The sequence below is a fragment of the Acanthisitta chloris genome, unplaced genomic scaffold (genome assembly GCF_000695815.1).
Source record: "Acanthisitta chloris isolate BGI_N310 unplaced genomic scaffold, ASM69581v1 scaffold2998, whole genome shotgun sequence".
In the NCBI taxonomy this organism is placed as follows: Eukaryota; Metazoa; Chordata; class Aves; order Passeriformes; family Acanthisittidae; genus Acanthisitta; species Acanthisitta chloris.
Window position 1 is genome coordinate 113,049 of NW_008688529.1, and position 17,807 is coordinate 130,855.

The 17,807-nt window shown below is 39.0% G+C and overlaps 1 protein-coding gene across 1 annotated transcript in view; it reads right to left on the reverse strand.

Annotated features, from left to right (window-relative positions):
• The window catches only part of GRIP1 (glutamate receptor interacting protein 1), a gene marked incomplete at its 5' end in the record, with an annotated part of 104,314 nt that extends 96,917 nt beyond the window's left edge, over positions 1–7,397 (reverse strand). The window contains one exon of the mRNA XM_009081039.1: positions 7,317–7,397. Coding sequence (XP_009079287.1) covers positions 7,317–7,397 — 81 coding nt within the window. The remainder of the gene's footprint in view (positions 1–7,316) is intronic.
• Positions 7,398–17,807: the final 10,410 nt, after the last annotated feature.

The following is a 17,807-nucleotide window of genomic DNA, read 5'->3' on the forward strand; positions in this document are numbered from 1 at the left end:
ATTTATTTCTTTTAACCAATGTGGACTTCTAAAAAAATGTTTCTATCTCTCTGTATTACTTCTTATATGTCTCCTTTATTTCTGAGATTATCTTGTAAAAGAAAATAATGCACTCCATCTATTCTAGCATTATATTATGCAGTACAGAGCTTTCTCTCATTTAAATTGTGGCACAGCACACACAATATTAAATTCAGCTAATACAATTTTATATTGGTAACTCAAGCACATCATAACTGGACCGTATGTTCTGTGCCTAAATGCAATCTAGACTGGATCCTGGAATTATATACATACATACATACATATATATATACACATACACAGACACATATGTATGTATGTATGTATTTTAACACCACTATATTCTTATCTCTCCACAAACTGCTTGTTTTCTGATAGTAATATATCATAGAATATTAAGGGATTGGAATGGACTTTACAGATCATCTAGTCCCAACCCCCCACCTCCCACCAGACCAGGTTGCTCAAGTCCTTATCCAACCTGAATTTAAACACTAGCAGGGCTGGGGCATCCAACCTCCCTGGGCAACCTGTTCCAGTGTCTCACTGCACTCAGAGTAAAAAATTTCTTCCTAATAACTAATCTATATTTCCCCTCTTTCAATTTATACCCATTACTCCTTGTTCTATCACTACAGCTCCTGATGAAGAATCCCTCTCTGGCTTCCCTGTAGTTCCCCTTCAGACACTGGAAGGTTGTTAAGAGGTCTCCACACAACCTTCTCTTCTCCAGACTGAACAGCCCCAACTTCCTCAGCCTGTCCTCATATAGGGGAGGTGCTCCAGTCCTCTTATCAACTTCACGGCCCTCCTCTGGACTTGCTCCAACAGTTCCATGTCCTTCTTGAGGACACCAGAACTGCACACAGTATTCCAGGTGGGGTCTCATGAGAGCAGAGTAGAAGGAGAGAATCACCTCCTTCGACCTGCTGCCCACACTCCTTTCGATGCAGCCCAGGATTCAATTGGCTTTCTAGGCTGCTAGTGCACACTGATGGCTCATGGTGAGTTTTTCATCAACTGCCACCCTCTTCTTCACAGGCTGCTCTCAGTGACTCTTCTGCCCAACCTGTAGGTGTGCCTGGGATTGCCGTGACCCAGGTGTAGGACCTTGCCCTTCGCTTTGTTGAACTTCAGCAGGCTGGCATCAGCCCACCTTTCAAGCCTGTCAAGGCCCCTCTGGATGGCACATCCCTTCCCTCCATCATGTCCACTGCCCCACACAGCTTGGTGTCATCAGTGAACTTGAGGGGGCACTCAATCCCACTGTTCATGTCACCAACAAAGATGTTAAACAGTGTCAGCCCCAACACTGTCCCCTGAGGGACACCACTTGTCATTGGCCTCCACAGGGGCAATGAGCTGCTGACCACAACTCTCTGCATGCAACCATCCAACTAGTTCCTTATCTACCGAGTGGTCCACCCATCAAGTCCATGTCTCTCCAATTTAGAGACAAAGATGTCATGTGAGACAGTGTCAAACGCTTTGCACAAGTCCAAGCAGACGATGCTGGTTGCCCTGTCCCTATCCACCAATTTTGTAGACATGTCATATAAGGCAACCAATTTTGTCAGGCAGAATTTGCCCTCTGCAAAGCCTTGTTGGCTGTTACCGATCACCTCTTTGCTTTCCAAGTACCTTAGCATAGTTTCTAGGAGCATATGCTCCATGATCTTGCCAGGCACAGAGGTGAGACTGACCAGTCTGTAGCTCCCTAGATCTTCTGCTATCCCCTTTTTAAAAATAGGGGGTATATTTCCCTTCTTCCAATCCTCAGGGAAGGTACCTGACTGCCATGTTTTTTCAAAAATGATGGATAGTGGCTTAGCAACTTCATTTGCAGCTCCCTCAGGATTAATCTTACGGCCTTATGCACATTCAGGCTCCTTAGATAGTCTCAAGCCTGATCCTCTCATACAGTGGGCTCAGGGTCTTCATTCTCCCAGTCCCTGCATTTGCTTGTTATGATTTGGCAGTGTGGCTAGAGCACCTGCTGTTGAAGACTAAGGCACAGAAATAATTGAGAACCACAGCCTTCTCCATATACCTTTGTTTTCAGGGTTAAAAAGACATTTTTTTAGATATTACAAAAACCCCAAAATCACAGTCAAGAAAGTAGAAGGGTCTTTAAAACTCTGCAGCTTCCAGCTGGCCTATATTTGAGTTCATTAGCTGTGGACAGTAGACAAACCCCTCAGAAAAACCACATTTGGTGTAGCCTGAGACAGAATATGAACATTTGCTGCACTGGAGGCTGTGGATTTGGGAGGGAGAAATAAAAGGCATGTCTCTCTATTTTTGTAAACAGCCAAATAGCACCTGAATGTGTTGAGAGCCAATAATCACAAGAAAACTGCATTACTGACATCTAATGACATATACATTGCATATTTAAACATTGCAGAGCCTGAAAATTCCCAGTATGTTAATTATTGGTTTTATTACAATAATTTAGTATTTCATAACTTCTCCTAGGAATATTTTGCATCCTAAGCAATTACTGAGGACCCTATATCATCAAGAAATTACTTTTTTAGCTCTGTAAATATTGTCTTTGCAAGGCATTTTAAGCTTCTTTCATTTGCATATGCTCCCTTCCTAGCTCAGTAGCTCAGTCTACCCTAAAATTATGTTTGTTTAACATTTTATTTTTGCATTAAAATCCTGTTACCAAACTCCCCCCAAACAAGCCTGCAAAACTGCTACTAACAGCAATCCCAGAGCTTGAGCCACTGCAGAGGATGTGCTCAGGGCTGTACATTCCCTGTTTTCCCTTCAGTTTGATGGCTAGCCCTGTTTTTCAGATCAAACACTGTGCTGAAATACGAAACCTGCATTATAGCATGCTTCAAAGACTCCAGTAGTGTGGAAAGAAAGTGCAGTATTTACACATGTACAAAGGAATTGAAAAATCTACTCACTTTAATTTCAGACTTCAAAGTCTTGATAATTTTCCTTCAGAGTACAGTGACCTATTTTAACAGCTGACCTGCTAGTACATTCCTGAAGCTGCATATAAAACTTGCAAATGACAAATAATAATTAAAAAAAATGTTAGAGATAAAAAGAGGCTCCCCATGGTGGAGAAATGTCAGAAGAATGATTTATAACATCTAGGTTTGGTCTTTCCAGCTTGTCTATATAATGGTGGGCATGCACTCTCACCATAAATTCAGGCAATTTGCCTGTTCAGCAGATCAGTTATCAATGTGGAGTAGAAGGTGGCTGGAACGAGACTTGGGAAGGCTCCTGTGGGTCCCAGAGGCAGGTATATCTGGAGCATAGGCAAAGCAGCAGTGGATCAGATAACGTGATGAGGGACAAGACTTCAAGGATCTTATACTAGGTGTGCTGAGCAGGGCAGAAGGCTGTGTTTTTTTCTGTCCCAGAAAAAAAGGCCACTTCCTCTTTTTCAGGAAATATTGCCTTGAGCAGGGCAGAAGGCTGTGGTTTTTTCTGTCCCAGAAAAAAAGGACACTTCCTCTTTTTCAGGAAATATTGCCACCATGTCTCCTTGTTATTTGGTGCCAGCTCCTTGAACAAGAATTTACTCAGGAAAGAGAAACCTACACAACTCTAGTCTTCCCAGCTAAACTAAATCTCTGAATTCAGAGATGATTCAAATCGGTGTCCCAGTCTATAGTTCACACTACAGTTCTTCTGAGCCCTTGACTACTTCAGGCAACAAGACTTCACATGTCTAGAAGTCTGCCATAGTGTAGATGTCTAAGACGGTAGATGCAAGAAGTACAAAGTATGGATCTTTTAAATTTAATGCTAACTGGATTGGGTACAAATTCACTTTTCCCCCAAAACAACTGACCTTTGACCCAATCAAAACTATTTGCAAATATAACTGAAACTTACTAATGAATTCAGCCAACAAAAATCAAATATTGAGAAGCTGAAACACTTAATCTTTAAAAACTGTGGTGTTTTTTACTATTTTTTAAAAATAACAGTAACTATTAAGACTAAATAAAAAACATGTCCAGAAGTGGACTAACAACAAAATGAAAGTTTTGTTGCGGATTTTATAAAATATTTTAATCAGTCTCAAATTTATGGTGTCTTTTTTTTGCTTCACAAAGGAATTACTTTTATTCTTGGGTCAGGTCGTTTCTTTCCCCCTTATCCTCCCAGTTTTCAGTGAGTGAATTGAAAACAAACAAGTAAATGAATGACCAATTTGCACAGCATTAGTATTGGCTGATTCATTCAGGATGTTAGATAAGAGAGCATAGGATTTTAGTTTGGAAAGCATGGGAGCAGCTATTCAGCCTGTTCATATTCAGAACAGCAGTGAGAATGTGCTTATCTTGAAGCAGATGTTAAGGTCTCTTTGACTCCTAAGTGCCTCTCCAATAGTGCCATTAGCTCTTGATATTATTAGGAGTGCTGCTGGACTATTTGATGCCCTTTATAAAGCTCCTTCAGGAATAAGCAACCCTAGGAATGACACCTTTGACTCAAGTGCCAATGACTGAAAGCCTGTCCTTGGCTGGACACTGCTTGGACCCTTGGCAAACCTGCAAACCTCAGTCCAGGAAGTCAACAGGAACTATGGTCATCTAAACCTAGGGATTCAGGAGGGTAACTAACAAACGAATATTAAGCACTTTATTTTTTTAAATGACAGGTGTTTTTAACTGCATCTCTGATTCTGGGGGAAGGGTCTTACCCATGAATTCTGAAATATATTGTTTTCATTTATGTTCCTTAACACTAGTCCTGCAGTGATAGTTTCTTGAATAGGTCACAGTATACCCCCCATCCCAGGCCTTGGCTTCTCTAAGTGCAGGGTAGCAATAAGGTTTCATTATATACTGGTGAACAGTCTAAATTTAAATGTTTGGAGGAGAAAATATGTTTGTTTCTGACTTTGCAGGCTGCTTGCCGTGCTGGCATTACCTCAAGCCTCACTTTTAAGTTAAAAAATTCTGACTGTAAAGCTAAGTAATGTTTCCATCACATATATATATAACTGTAACTAAATACCTACACATATGCAAAATTAAGTCCAAGTTTCAAACTGCATTATATTAATGCATATAATTTGAATTAACTATAATATCAGCAATTCTGTAAATCCCTTTGAAAGAATCTGTTGCTCGTTGATTTTGCACCATGTGCAGACATGGTAAATATGACATGTAGTCTCATCACATGAATAATGCATTCTGAATCTCAAATAAGCAAGTTCTGCTCCAGGGAGATGCTTAATCCATTCCTCCCTTCTAAGGATGAAAGGAATTAAACTCAGTGCACTGATTCCACAGTACGTGCTCATTTGACTTTAATTATAAACTGATATAAACATTTTTTCCTGTAAAATAAACCAAGCCTGAGCTCCACGTAACCTCTACAGAATTACATTACTTCCCTGTGCATTCAGTCATTGCTCATTAATACTGCACTTTCAATATAGTTTCACATGTAAAGATAAAAAACACCTCTTAGGGTTTCAGGCCTCATAGCAACAAAAGCTCCACTTTTTGATAGCTGGCCAAAAGGACAGAGCAGTGGAATCCTTTAAACTGAATTCAAATGTCATGAGAAGGAACTTACACCAGACATGGGGAGATGACATGATCCCATACTAAGCTGGAAGATTTACATCACACATCCTGTATTCATATTTTTACTAGTATTTTTTCCACAGACTGTTCAAACCTGTGCAAAGCTCTGCAGATCAATGGCCTTGCTAGAAACCAGAAGTTTTCTCTTGGCTGATTCAACAGATAGAGCATTCCTTGGGAATAAGACATCTGCTGTCCATGTCTTAGGAATGACAGAGCAACAAGTGGAATAGACAGCTATATTGTCAAAGGTATTCCCACACTACAAGCTCGAAAAACAGCAGTTCAGGAATGTGATGTTTTATCAGGCTGGAGAAAATAGAAACTAATTCTTTCCACACGGGATAAGTTTTCCATGTAAAGGTTACCGACAGTAACTCCAGCTGACGTGTTCCCATCCAGGTCCAGAAGAATTTACTAGGTTCATTGCATCATATTCAAAAGCTATTTGGAGCTGGCCTACGTAATGCCAGAACTGTGATCCTGCCCCCAAGCAGAATTCACTGAAGAACAGTGAATACTGATTTGCATTAACTTGGACAAAAAAACTCCTGGTTGATGTTTGCAAAATTAAATATTTTCTCATAACAATAACCACATGCTGGACACTACAGTCATGCCATTGCACAACAGTTATGATCTTCACTATTCTGCCATAAAAATAAAAATCTTTAAATCACTAGGATATTTTCAAGAATGAACAAAAATGTTCATTATAAGCAACAGTAAATCATCCCACTTGCCCTCTCTCTCACACAAAGAAACATGTACACAAAGTATCCACAAAAAGAGTACTTTGACTGCCCACTATAGCTATTGGGATGAGATCTGAGCCTAGCGACAGTAAAGATCTGAGCTCTATCTCCCATCCACAGACTCCCTGTGTGTCTTTGTCCAATAATAAGGCCATGAAGCACAGGGAACATTAACATCAATCATTAGAAGGTGGGTGACACGACCTTATAGTTTCTGTTTTCTATTGCAATGCATCTTCCCTTCAGGTCAGAGATTATTGTGCTTGAGGTGAGACTGGCAACATCAGCTATTCTGCCTGCACGCAACCTTTGTCAGTTCATTTGTTTTCATTAAAAGATCTCCAAAATATCACTTAAGGTGAAATTCCCTTTCGATTTCCATATAATATGTATATTAAACTTGCTTTTCATGGGCATATCTTGCCAACTTGTTTGAAGTAATTAAAAGAGACACAAGTTCAAAGATCACTTATTTTAACCACTGATCTAGTGGTCCAGCTCTGTGTGATGCAACGACACAAAAGACAAGGATGGGCATACATGTGGCAGAAAATGACACGAAGATGAGAACTCTGACATGTTGTTCTGTTAGATTTCTGAACCTGGCCAAACAGTAGTGGAGGACATGAGCCAAACTGCAGGTACTACCAAAACCAGATGTCAAAGAACAGATTTCACATGGCTTGAAAATATGTGAGCCTCTGATATAAAGGTTGTTGTGCTTAGTGTCTCAAATCCACTGCAAAAGAGAGAGATACAGGGATGTTCTTCACAGCAAAAGCTTGAGGTAACCTAACTGTGGGAACATTGTACAGGTCCCATGGAACTGCCCTTATAAAGTTGCTTGAGTAGCAACTGCAATTCATTTGCTTTTTACAACTCGTTGAATTTTGATAAGTATTATCTTGCTGTTCAAAAACAAGTTAGGTGTTATAAAAAGCAAAGCAAGTCTTACCTGGAATACTCTGTCTCCTCACAGACAGTGTTCCATCAGGTGCCTTTGCCTGGCTTGCAGATTTTGTGTAAGGACTCTCATCTAAACAGAAACAAGCAACACTTCCAGTTACTGTTAAATATAATGTTAAAAACAACAGAATTTTATCCCAAATGCTGTCTGAATAAGCAATGCAGATCACAAGAGATGCTGTGAGCTAGGTGAAGATGGGCATTTCTGCATGCTGACTCAATGCTCAATGTCTTGTTTGGACTCGATGACAAAACCTCCAAATAGGAGAGCTGAAGAGGATGTGCTAAAACTTGAATTGGAGATAACACATATTTATGACAGGCTTGTCATACAGCGAATTGGAGATAACATATTTATGACAGGCTTGTCATACAAAGGTCTTTACAGTTACAGTATAATGATTTAAGTTTCCCTCTTCTCATGTTAAGAAGCTTCACATGTCAAAGACTTGAGTGAGAGAGATACTATCTCTGTTCAAGAGTGAAAGGCTTCCAGAAGCTTTTGAATATTCTGGCTGTAAAGATGCACTTCTTTTACTTTGGGATCTGTCAGTGGGTGGCTCCTTTTCTGTTGTAATGACTGATTGGGGAAAACAGCAGAAATCTGTTGCCAAATAGGCCAGGAATATTTGTGCCTGAAGAACAGCACTCTAAGTTTCTGTGTTTAAACAGGAGATTACGTGGAACACTGATCAAGTGCAGTGCATAAAAGACCAGTAATGGTGGGATGAGCAGATAAGTCATAAATTAAAGGCAGCATTAGGCAGAAGGTGAGTCGTTTCTATATCCCTCTTAAGAACAGAATGACAGTAGGAAAAACATCAACTATATAATAGCTATAAAAAGACAAGCTTTAAGTGCAGGAAAGAAATGAGAATATAAGAGAAAAAACAGTATTATGCATTTTATCATTTCAATCAAAAGGCAAGAATCAGAAGAAATTAGGCTACTGTCTTGCTTTCCTGTTAATTGAGTGCTCAAAGACTTTAAAGTATCATCAAACCCTTCTGTTTGCACATTTTCCTTCAGGTTGCAAAGGACTGATGCATTTGCAGCATGTGTATGAATGCTTAAATATAGATCAATAAGTAGAGGAATCAAAGACTACGTTATCTGATTCAAGTAGAACCATATAAACGTTTTCTGGACAACCAGTTTCTCTTTTCACCTGAAACTCTTGACATTATAATCCTTCTTTGTTGATTGCACTGTGCATCTTGCAAGGTCTCAAATTCCTTTAGAAACCTGCATCAAAGACAGAAGTCCATTTTTATACCAGTGAGATAAGGGTTTGGTCAGCATAATTTAATTCAAAACCAGGTCTCAAAGAAGTGACTGGAAGAGCTGGTTAGCTTTTAAAACCAGAAGTTCTGTAATGAACTCTGCTAGTGTTAGGAATATGCAACAATGAAAAGCTTAAAGGAGTTAAAAAGAAAAATGCAAAATAGTGATTCATAGCCATGAGCCTTGATGAAACCTCAGCAATTAGTGAAGACCATATATTGGTAAAATACCTGAACAGCAAACTTAAAGTGTATTTTTTCCACAGCAAAATGAACTCCCATTGCTTTAAGACTGCAACATTACAAGGATAAATCTAACAGGCTTGACTATACTGCATGCTAGTACAAACTGCAAGAAAATAAAGTTGCCAGCTACAGGAAATAGAGAAGCATGGAAAAAATACTAACATAGATCCAGGTACACAATTTAAGAAAAAAGCATGTAAAGCCTTATCCTTCCACTCGAGGAAAGTGGAAAAGCAAATATTATTGCATATGCAGAATATACACCTCCTTCATTAACGAAAGGAAAAATTACAAAAAGAGTGAACTAGAGCTTCTGCAGGAAGTAGCATTATCTTTTTTTCTTTCACAGAAGAAGCAGCATTGAGCTCAAACTCAAGACAAGGCTGAAAAAAGCATGTAAAGCCTTATCCTTCCACTCGAGGAAAGTGGAAAAGCAAATATTATTGCATATGCAGAATATACACCTCCTTCATTAACGAAAGGAAAAATTACAAAAAGAGTGAACTAGAGCTTCTGCAGGAAGTAGCATTATCTTTTTTTCTTTCACAGAAGAAGCAGCATTGAGCTCAAACTCAAGACAAGGCTCGAAGAAATGAAGGAAGTAGCATTATCTTTTTTCTTTCACAGAAGAAGCACCATTGAGCTCAAACTCAAGACAAGGCTCGAGATAAAGAAATTGGTAACATCAACGACGTGTGGGTTATATGTCTCATCCATTATTACTTAGCTACAGGTGCTGAACGTGACAGCAGATAGTGTGAAACACACATTTTTCTTATAAAAAGTGGGCAGGAAACAACACAGTTTCTCCAGAACTGACTGATGGTGATGACTTATGGGCCTTATTTGAATGTATGCCCTATCTATGAAAAAAATCCATCAATTTACAGAACAGAACAGTCCTCTCCTAGTCAGACTTCTTACATACAAATTATTCTCATTAAACTGGAGAGAGGAGTAAAAAGAGAAATAACTTTCACAACTAGACCTTTTCCACTGAGTGAACAGTAGATCAGCTCCACTCTCATGCTAGAAGATTTTCTCAAATATTGCAGTGAACTGGGAGTACCTGCAGTTATCCTGAGTTCAGAACACAGAAAAGCCTGCAAATCTTTCTGGCTAACAACACCAATGAGGCAAGGGGGAGTACACATTCAAATACTTACTAGGGAGCCTGAGCAAAGGTCTAGGGTTTTCTACATAACAACTGTCAGATATGAAAGTAACTGAGACTGCATAGGTAAGTAAGGTAGTATTTTAAGCCTTTTAACATTGAAAACTTATCAGATGTGGGTTAAGTACTGTAAGCAAGTAATTGTGATACATTTCTTAATCTGTCCACAGATTTTCAGAGCATAACAAGGGCTCAAAAAGTTGCTTCATAAACTTCTGAACTCCTCTTAATGCAAAATATGCTCACTTCTTATTGGGACATGAGCCATTGTATCATCAATGGACCAGGAAGCTGTTCCCCAAACTGGAAGGAATTTTATTCCAACGCCCATTTAACAGTAAAACCACACTGCAACATAACTAGAAATTCACATAAAAGATTCCCAGGAGCAAAGGAAAACAAATATAACCAACTGGTGAAAGAGTGCTTATTGTGCCTTATTGAGATGCTTAATTGAGACAGGAAAGTAATATGAAGAGCAGACATGCAGAAATAGATGTCACCCTAAAGAACAACGTAACTAAAGAGACAAGGAAGCCCTGATAAACCTGAAACGTCAGACACCATTCATGCTCCTCAAAAAGAGAAAAATCCGTGTGAATTAACAAAGTTGTATGTGTGGCCACAAAAATTTATTATCAAATGATAATTTCTATATGCTCTCATCTGCTCTACAGCTGGCAGGAAGGATCTTAAAACATGCAAAAACATCTCATGACAGCAGTGTCTAGAGAGATTTGTATGAGTGTTTTGTACCACCGGCTTCCCCCTCTACAGCACTGACAGACTTGGAGATTAAACCAAATCAAGCAGGCCAACCCACTGAAAAAGAAAAGGAGCAAAAGGGTACAAAGCATTCCCCTCACAAACAGGAGATAATAGCTCAACATTAGGCAATGCTGTGGCGTATTTTAAGCCACACATACAAAGCAGAAAGAGAAACAGGCTATATACAGAAGCATAAATCTCGCCTAGTTACACCCCTTATAGTAACATATCAGCAGCAGGGAGCAAGCCATAGTCCATAAAGAATTCACTGCCAAATCTCTGAGGTAACACCTTGCAGATTACTGAGATTCAAAGCAAAATGCTCTTCTTGTCTTGTCCTTTTACTGGTCCTCATGAAACAGCCTCAAACATCTGTAACAGTAGTTTAGGCATCATCCTTTCAAAGCCCTGCACACACATTCTTCTCATTACAGACTGAGAAGATAATGATCAAGTCGACAGGCAAGTACTCCTACTGCTTACAGCTATTACTGCAGGCTTATAGCTTCAGCTATTTCCTGTGAAGTATATAAACAGCTTTTTGCACTTTCCTGCCTATTTTTAACCTGGTGGCATCTCTATCCTGTAACTGAATGATTCATTCTTTGAGTTAGGGACCATGCTGTGACCCATTTATATCATTCTGCATTGCTCTTACTACACAGTGGGATGCCTCTGTCCAAGACTAAGGGCTCTATAGACTGTAACAAACCAACAGGAATACAACCCTACAAAGATTATACACTGGACAATGTGTACAGATAAATATAAAGTGCTTGGTACTTGGCAAGTACCACGTATGGTCAGCAAAATGACCACATGAAATCTTTAGATATTTGCTGCATTCAGTTTAATACCCTTTGAAGGATACCAACTGGGGGCACATAAGGGAATAAAAAGAAAGCCTAAAGATACTTCCACAACAGTAAAGTCTAGACATTCAACGCATCAGGCAGCTTATGGCCGCTGAACCATTTGCATGTCTCTCTCGGGGGCTGTGAAAGCTATTCACACAAGGATGTTGTTTACAGACCTGGTAAAGCCTAAGGGCACGTCCTCTTTCAAGTCTTCAGAACTGGTTAGAGCATGTTTCCTTCACTACTGCTGCTGCTGCACGGCCAGGTAAACGTGTCCAAATCCTGTGCAGCACCAGGCAGCCCCAGAAGGTGACTAGGCACAGCTGTATTCTGTTGGATATGAAGGGTAAGATTCTTCTGGCCCCACTGGGAGCAGCTACTGAACAACTCAGTGGCTGCCACTTTGCCCCTCCTACATGGACAGGAAATGTGAGGATGCTTCACTGCTGTACTGTCTCTCACTCACTCAGCTGCTCATTCTCAGCTGTATGTAACCACTCATACCTGCTTCTCTATTGCAAAACCCGCACCCTGCCGGGAAAATAACATGGCATCAAATTTGTATGTGAGGAATTTCAAACACAAGGGAATTTTCTAATATTGAGGAGCTTGAAATCTATATTAATTTTTTCAATAGTAGATGTGAAAGCATTATGAAGGAGAACAGTTTCCATCTTTCCGTTTTTAATCCTCATTCTTCAACAGCTTTACTTATGTCTCATGGCAGAATAGGCTGTTCTTTGACCAAGGGAGAACTGAATTTAATCCTTTTCAGAGTATAACCATGTAGGTCCTAAGCAGACTTCAGAACCAAAGTAGGCGAAATCTGAGGTGTTCTTCAAATGAGAGAGCATCTCCAAGATTAGTTTCTCAAAAAATAAAAGCACCAGAGTAATGGTTATTACTACAGTTATAACTTCAAACATGCCTAGTTCTGTAATATTCCGTTCACTGAAATTTGCTGCTTCATAACTTTATAAAGAACATTTTTTTTCACTAAAAGCAACAGACTTTTATGAATCCTGCCAGTACAGCACAAAATAGCATAGGTCTCATACTTCCTGTATCTGAAACTTAGCCTTAATTTTATCTTTAAATAGCATAAAGTTCAGCATTATTTAAAAGTGTCTTTTTTTTCCCCCACAGTATCATACCAGTGACAGTTGGTAAATTCTGAGTTACAGCATTCTCGCTTTTTTTCCACTGCTTGCAGCTGGAGGCTTTCACGGATAAAAATTAACACATATTCACTGATGCCTGTGGTTTACAGAAGCTCTGAAGTTGAGGAAAGCTTCCAAAGCATCTCGCTACAACTTTTAGGACCATTCCTGTCACAATTTACTCTTTTCTAAACTCAAGACCTTTCTGTTAAAGATCTTCCATTCTGTAAGAAAGCTGAAACATTTACTGGAGCAGGGACTTGAACCCCACTCTCACATGCACACAGAGAATTCAAATTCCCAGCTACAAAATCATTCAGTCTTCCTTGCTCACTCTATTCAATGTTTAGGTAAATCAGACAAAGTAAAACAGATTAAAGCTATCTCCTCTACAATCAATTCCAAGCCCTTCACCAGATCCAGCAGAAGCAGAAATTTCAACTCAAGATCATCTGTGCACTCCTGTGAGCAGCTCAGCCACTACTAAGTCATCAGGACCAAGACAGAAAAATGCCCCTGCATAAGCTTACCATAAGCAGTGCATTCTGGGAATTTTACATTGAGAGATTTGGCAAAAATGTTTTTAGCCTGGCTTAACTTTTATCCTTAGTAACTGTGATGGACAAAAATAATGAAAAAAAAATATCTCAGAGAATGAATTTTTCCTGGGAAAGGAGGATATTTTTGTAAGATTTGCTTTTAAATAATGCAAAAGTCTAGATATAACATCCTGGAACATTCATGGTTACTACAATGTCACCACAGCTGTTTTAGGGTGTAATGGACCATAAACTGCTGAAAAAAGAGACAAAATCGTCTTAGGTTTTTTTCAGCAGATGTATAATGTATAGATTTGAATGTATATGCTTCATGAAACAACAAAATGCCAACAATTTGCTTTGCCCATATGCTAATCCTTTCAGACGTGTTATGGGAGCTCCAGCCATGAAAGAAAGAATTAATTTCTCCTACTAGTGCAGAGGAATTAAAATTTTCCGAGTTCATTTTAGAGCTACAGCTTCAATCACTTCCAATGAGCCTTCAATTTTGAAATGACAATGCTGTATGAAGTAGCGCTTAGCAATATCAAAAATTTCCTAAGCGCCTCATGTAAAGCAGTCATTAATGAACTAGGCTCCAAGTAGGACAAATATGAATGTATTTAATCTTAATCCTTTCTTATCAAATTCTGCGCTCAGTGCTCTCCAGCAGTCTTTATTCAGAAGACATAGGGTTTCAAATGCTTCCATAAGTAACATTTGTTGGTGTGTATGACACAGAAAAATTATGAGAAGGAAGAGTGAGAATAGCTCCTCTGGTAATTTTCTTTCCCACATTTAACAGACATGTCCTCTGATTTTCTGAGAAACTTAATTTTAACAGTTATAGTGCCAATGAATAACCGTGTTGTCTCTCTAAAGTGAAAATTTATTGAATTTTATTATGCTTTATGTAAATTTAATTCTTTTTTTCCTGAATTATATGGTTACTTATTACAGTAGCAGCTCAGTTTTAATCTAGAAGCAAGAGAAATAGGGTACTGTAATTACGCATAACTGTGAATCCATTTCCTATTGATATTTACAATACCTCAGCAAGCTTGACTGTTTGAAAAATGATCTGAATATCCTCCAAGTTTGCTTGTCAAAAGTTAATTTCCTAAGCCTGTGCTTACATACTTGAATGGAAATGCTTGGTTTTCTAAATGGCTAAGTACACTGATCTCCTTCCAAAGCTATTTTCCTCAAGAAAATGCAGAACTTTCCAAGACCATTTAAAATATGCAGGATCTGCAGAAAGCTCAAAACTTGTCTCGAGCGATATTAGCATATAGTGAAATTCACTTCAGTGGATCATGTAACAAAGAAGTAATCCTATTTAAATAATACCACAACCACAGACTACTTCAGATCTGATAAATATGTCTCTTTGATTATACAGCATCAATCATTAAGCATGAATGCCATAAACCACAATCGTCACCGAATCATTGCATAATTTAAGAATTCAAAGTGTTCATTCTGTTCTCTTGAGCTTCTGTTTGTTGTTTATGGAAATAATATAGGCATCACATAAGTGAAACGTGTGAGGCTTAACTAGAGCAGGTAGAAACTGAAGAAGCTGCGCCAGTGAAAAACCTTGAAGAAACTGGGGATGTAAACTAATTTCTTTTATAAGATAGTCTGGGATTTTTCTGTACATACATCTTCTGCAGAAAACCTTATTCTAGAGGATGGGGCTATATACCTTCTCGTTTAAAAGGAAATTCCTAAGTGACACAGATATCACTGACAGGAAACATTTCCAGATATTCAAACTACACTTTTTGTTCTTAACACTCTGGTTCATAGAAGGTTTAAGAAAAGAGTCCTTCCTCCATACGTGCTTAGCAACTTCATACCACTCTGATGTACTACTGCATCCTGGCATTGTGTGAAATGCATAAGCTTTTGGGGGCAAAAAATATATCCAAAACTGTTTTCTTTATGAAGTTCTAATAGTTAATTCAATTACATTGTTTAATATTGGTAAATGCTAAATCGGCATCCCTCAAGAACATTTGTGCCAATCTTGTCAGTGCACACCAATGTCAATAAGATTATAAACCTTCCAACAAGGCTCTTAAAGAACAGGATTGAGCAAGGAGCAAGACCCGAGTCAAGGCAGAGGGTGAGGGACAGAAAACCAGATGGCATTAATGCCACACCTCATGGAAAAACACTCTTATGAAGAGATATTTACTTCAAAAATCTATCAATTATCTTAGTATTGCCTTTTATTCTCTACCCTTGGTTCAGCTACCCGTTTTAGACGGGCTGGGAAGACAGTGATAGCAGATCAGGGGAGAAGGGGCAAACCATATCCTGTGGCTCCTGGACAATGTACTCAAGCTTAGCCACCATGCTCCTGACTGCTTGAAAATTAAGAAGTAGAAGAGAGGAAGATACCTACCATCTTCTACCTGTACAGACCACAACACAAAGCAGATCAGGAATATCTGCCCAGGCTGTTGGCATTACAGTTGGCAGGGTTTGGGGGAAGAGAGGGTGTCAGCTAGGAACTTCTCTACTGCAAGGAGAGCAGGGAAAAGAAGAAGCTAGTTTGCATGCTGGGGGAAGGCAATGATAAAGGTTAATAGCCAAGACAGTGAGACTGCCATTCAAGTTGCATAAAAAACATGTTAAACTGTTTAGAACACAGGTGTTTAGTTTGCCTCAGGGGAAATAAGAATAAGCAAAGTCACAACATTATCGTCAAAGACAAAAAGTTAGGAATGGTAACTTTTTCATGAGGTTAGTTATCCTGCCTTAATTCCAGTACTAATGCTATTTGCAGTAAATTGTATAATGTATTTTTCTGCCTACTTGTGTCACTAGTGATGACATCTTCATTGCCTTCCTTTGGAAGCTGCTCCACAGGATGCCTCAGATCTCACAGCTGGAAAATAGTCCCCTTCATCAGTCTGCAATTTCTTTCCTTGCATTAACTGTCATTCTATTACTCCCAGTAACATTCTTCCCCTCTTCAGAAATTCTTACAAAAAATTCTCTCATATATACTGTTCATTCCAGAAACCGCATAGACTACTGAGCCTATTGCTTTAGTCTAGGATCCTATCAGTTCTTACTGGGCCTGACTCAGCACAAACACTGGCCAATGTTGTCACTGAAGCATGGTGTACATACTGACTGGGATATCCCTTTTAGTGGAGAATCCATACGATTTATCTAAAGCAAAAATTTGCACAAGTGTAACGCTGCTGTGGACAACATGAAGAGTAAAGCACATTTTTGCATCTTAATAATGTTGCATAAATTTACAGCATTATAATGATCCTTTTTAATCTCATTAACAAGCTTTATTTGATTCATAAAATAACTCCAACCTGCCACTAGAAACTGCATAAACATTATACCAGTACCAGTGTATTTACAGTGGCATGCCAGTGGGATTGCCCCCCTTAATTATAGTCCAAATGATGTACGTTAGTTCAAATTGGCACGACTCAGGCTTAGTGAAAAATAGACCTTTCAGAACTCACTTCTTTCAGGAGTCAGGCCATAAACCTGGCACCTTCCTCATGCCTTTGTTTCAGCCCCTACCCTGGAAGAGTTTATATATCCGCAGAGACTGCGCAATAATTTTGACTAAGTTCACTTGTCAACAAAACTTCATTGTTTTTGGAACCTGTGACAAGTTTGAACACAGTGCAGAGTAAGAGGCTTTTTAAAGTGCTGTGTGCTTTCAGGAGTGGGAACAAAGCATGGTAATGAAAGAGATGTCAAGTTGATAGAACTCTATATACATATTTGTCTTACCTAAAGCTCACATAAAGCCTAGGCCACCTTCTGTGCTCCAGACAGCATCTATGCATGCATGTGGTTCCTTATGCCAAGCCTTTTAACCTGTCAAATACTATTTACTTGCCAGTGTCTCCCAGGCCCTATTTAATCTCAAAGCTTATTTAGGGCATGGGTCCTGAAATTCTGTAAAATGGTAGTTATTAGAACTGCTTGCCCACATCTTTGCCTGCATGCGACCTAGCCCATGTCTGAATCAGCTTTCTGAAATCCTATGAAAAATGTAACAATAAAGAAACAGATATAGATGAATGTGTGGCATACATGAAAAATTATACCCTCATAACCTTCAAGAAGGGAGAAGAACATTTTTTAGTCTTTCCAGACACCAATCCCCCAAGCCTTTTAACCAGAATTCCCATTTTAGGAATTCACAGCTGTACCTTTACAACATCTTTGACTCTGAATCTACTAGAAACAATGACAGCATCAACCTATCACCTACTACAACTGCAGGAAGAATAAACACAGATTTAGTTTTTCCATAGTATGAAAATTCTACTCAAATGTTTTGTCCAAACACTGCAGTAATGGTGAGGCAATTATTCAATCTTTCTCTGTTTTACCAGCATACTGTCAGCATTTTCAGATCTATTACAATATATGCATGTGTGCATGGCATGCACATGTG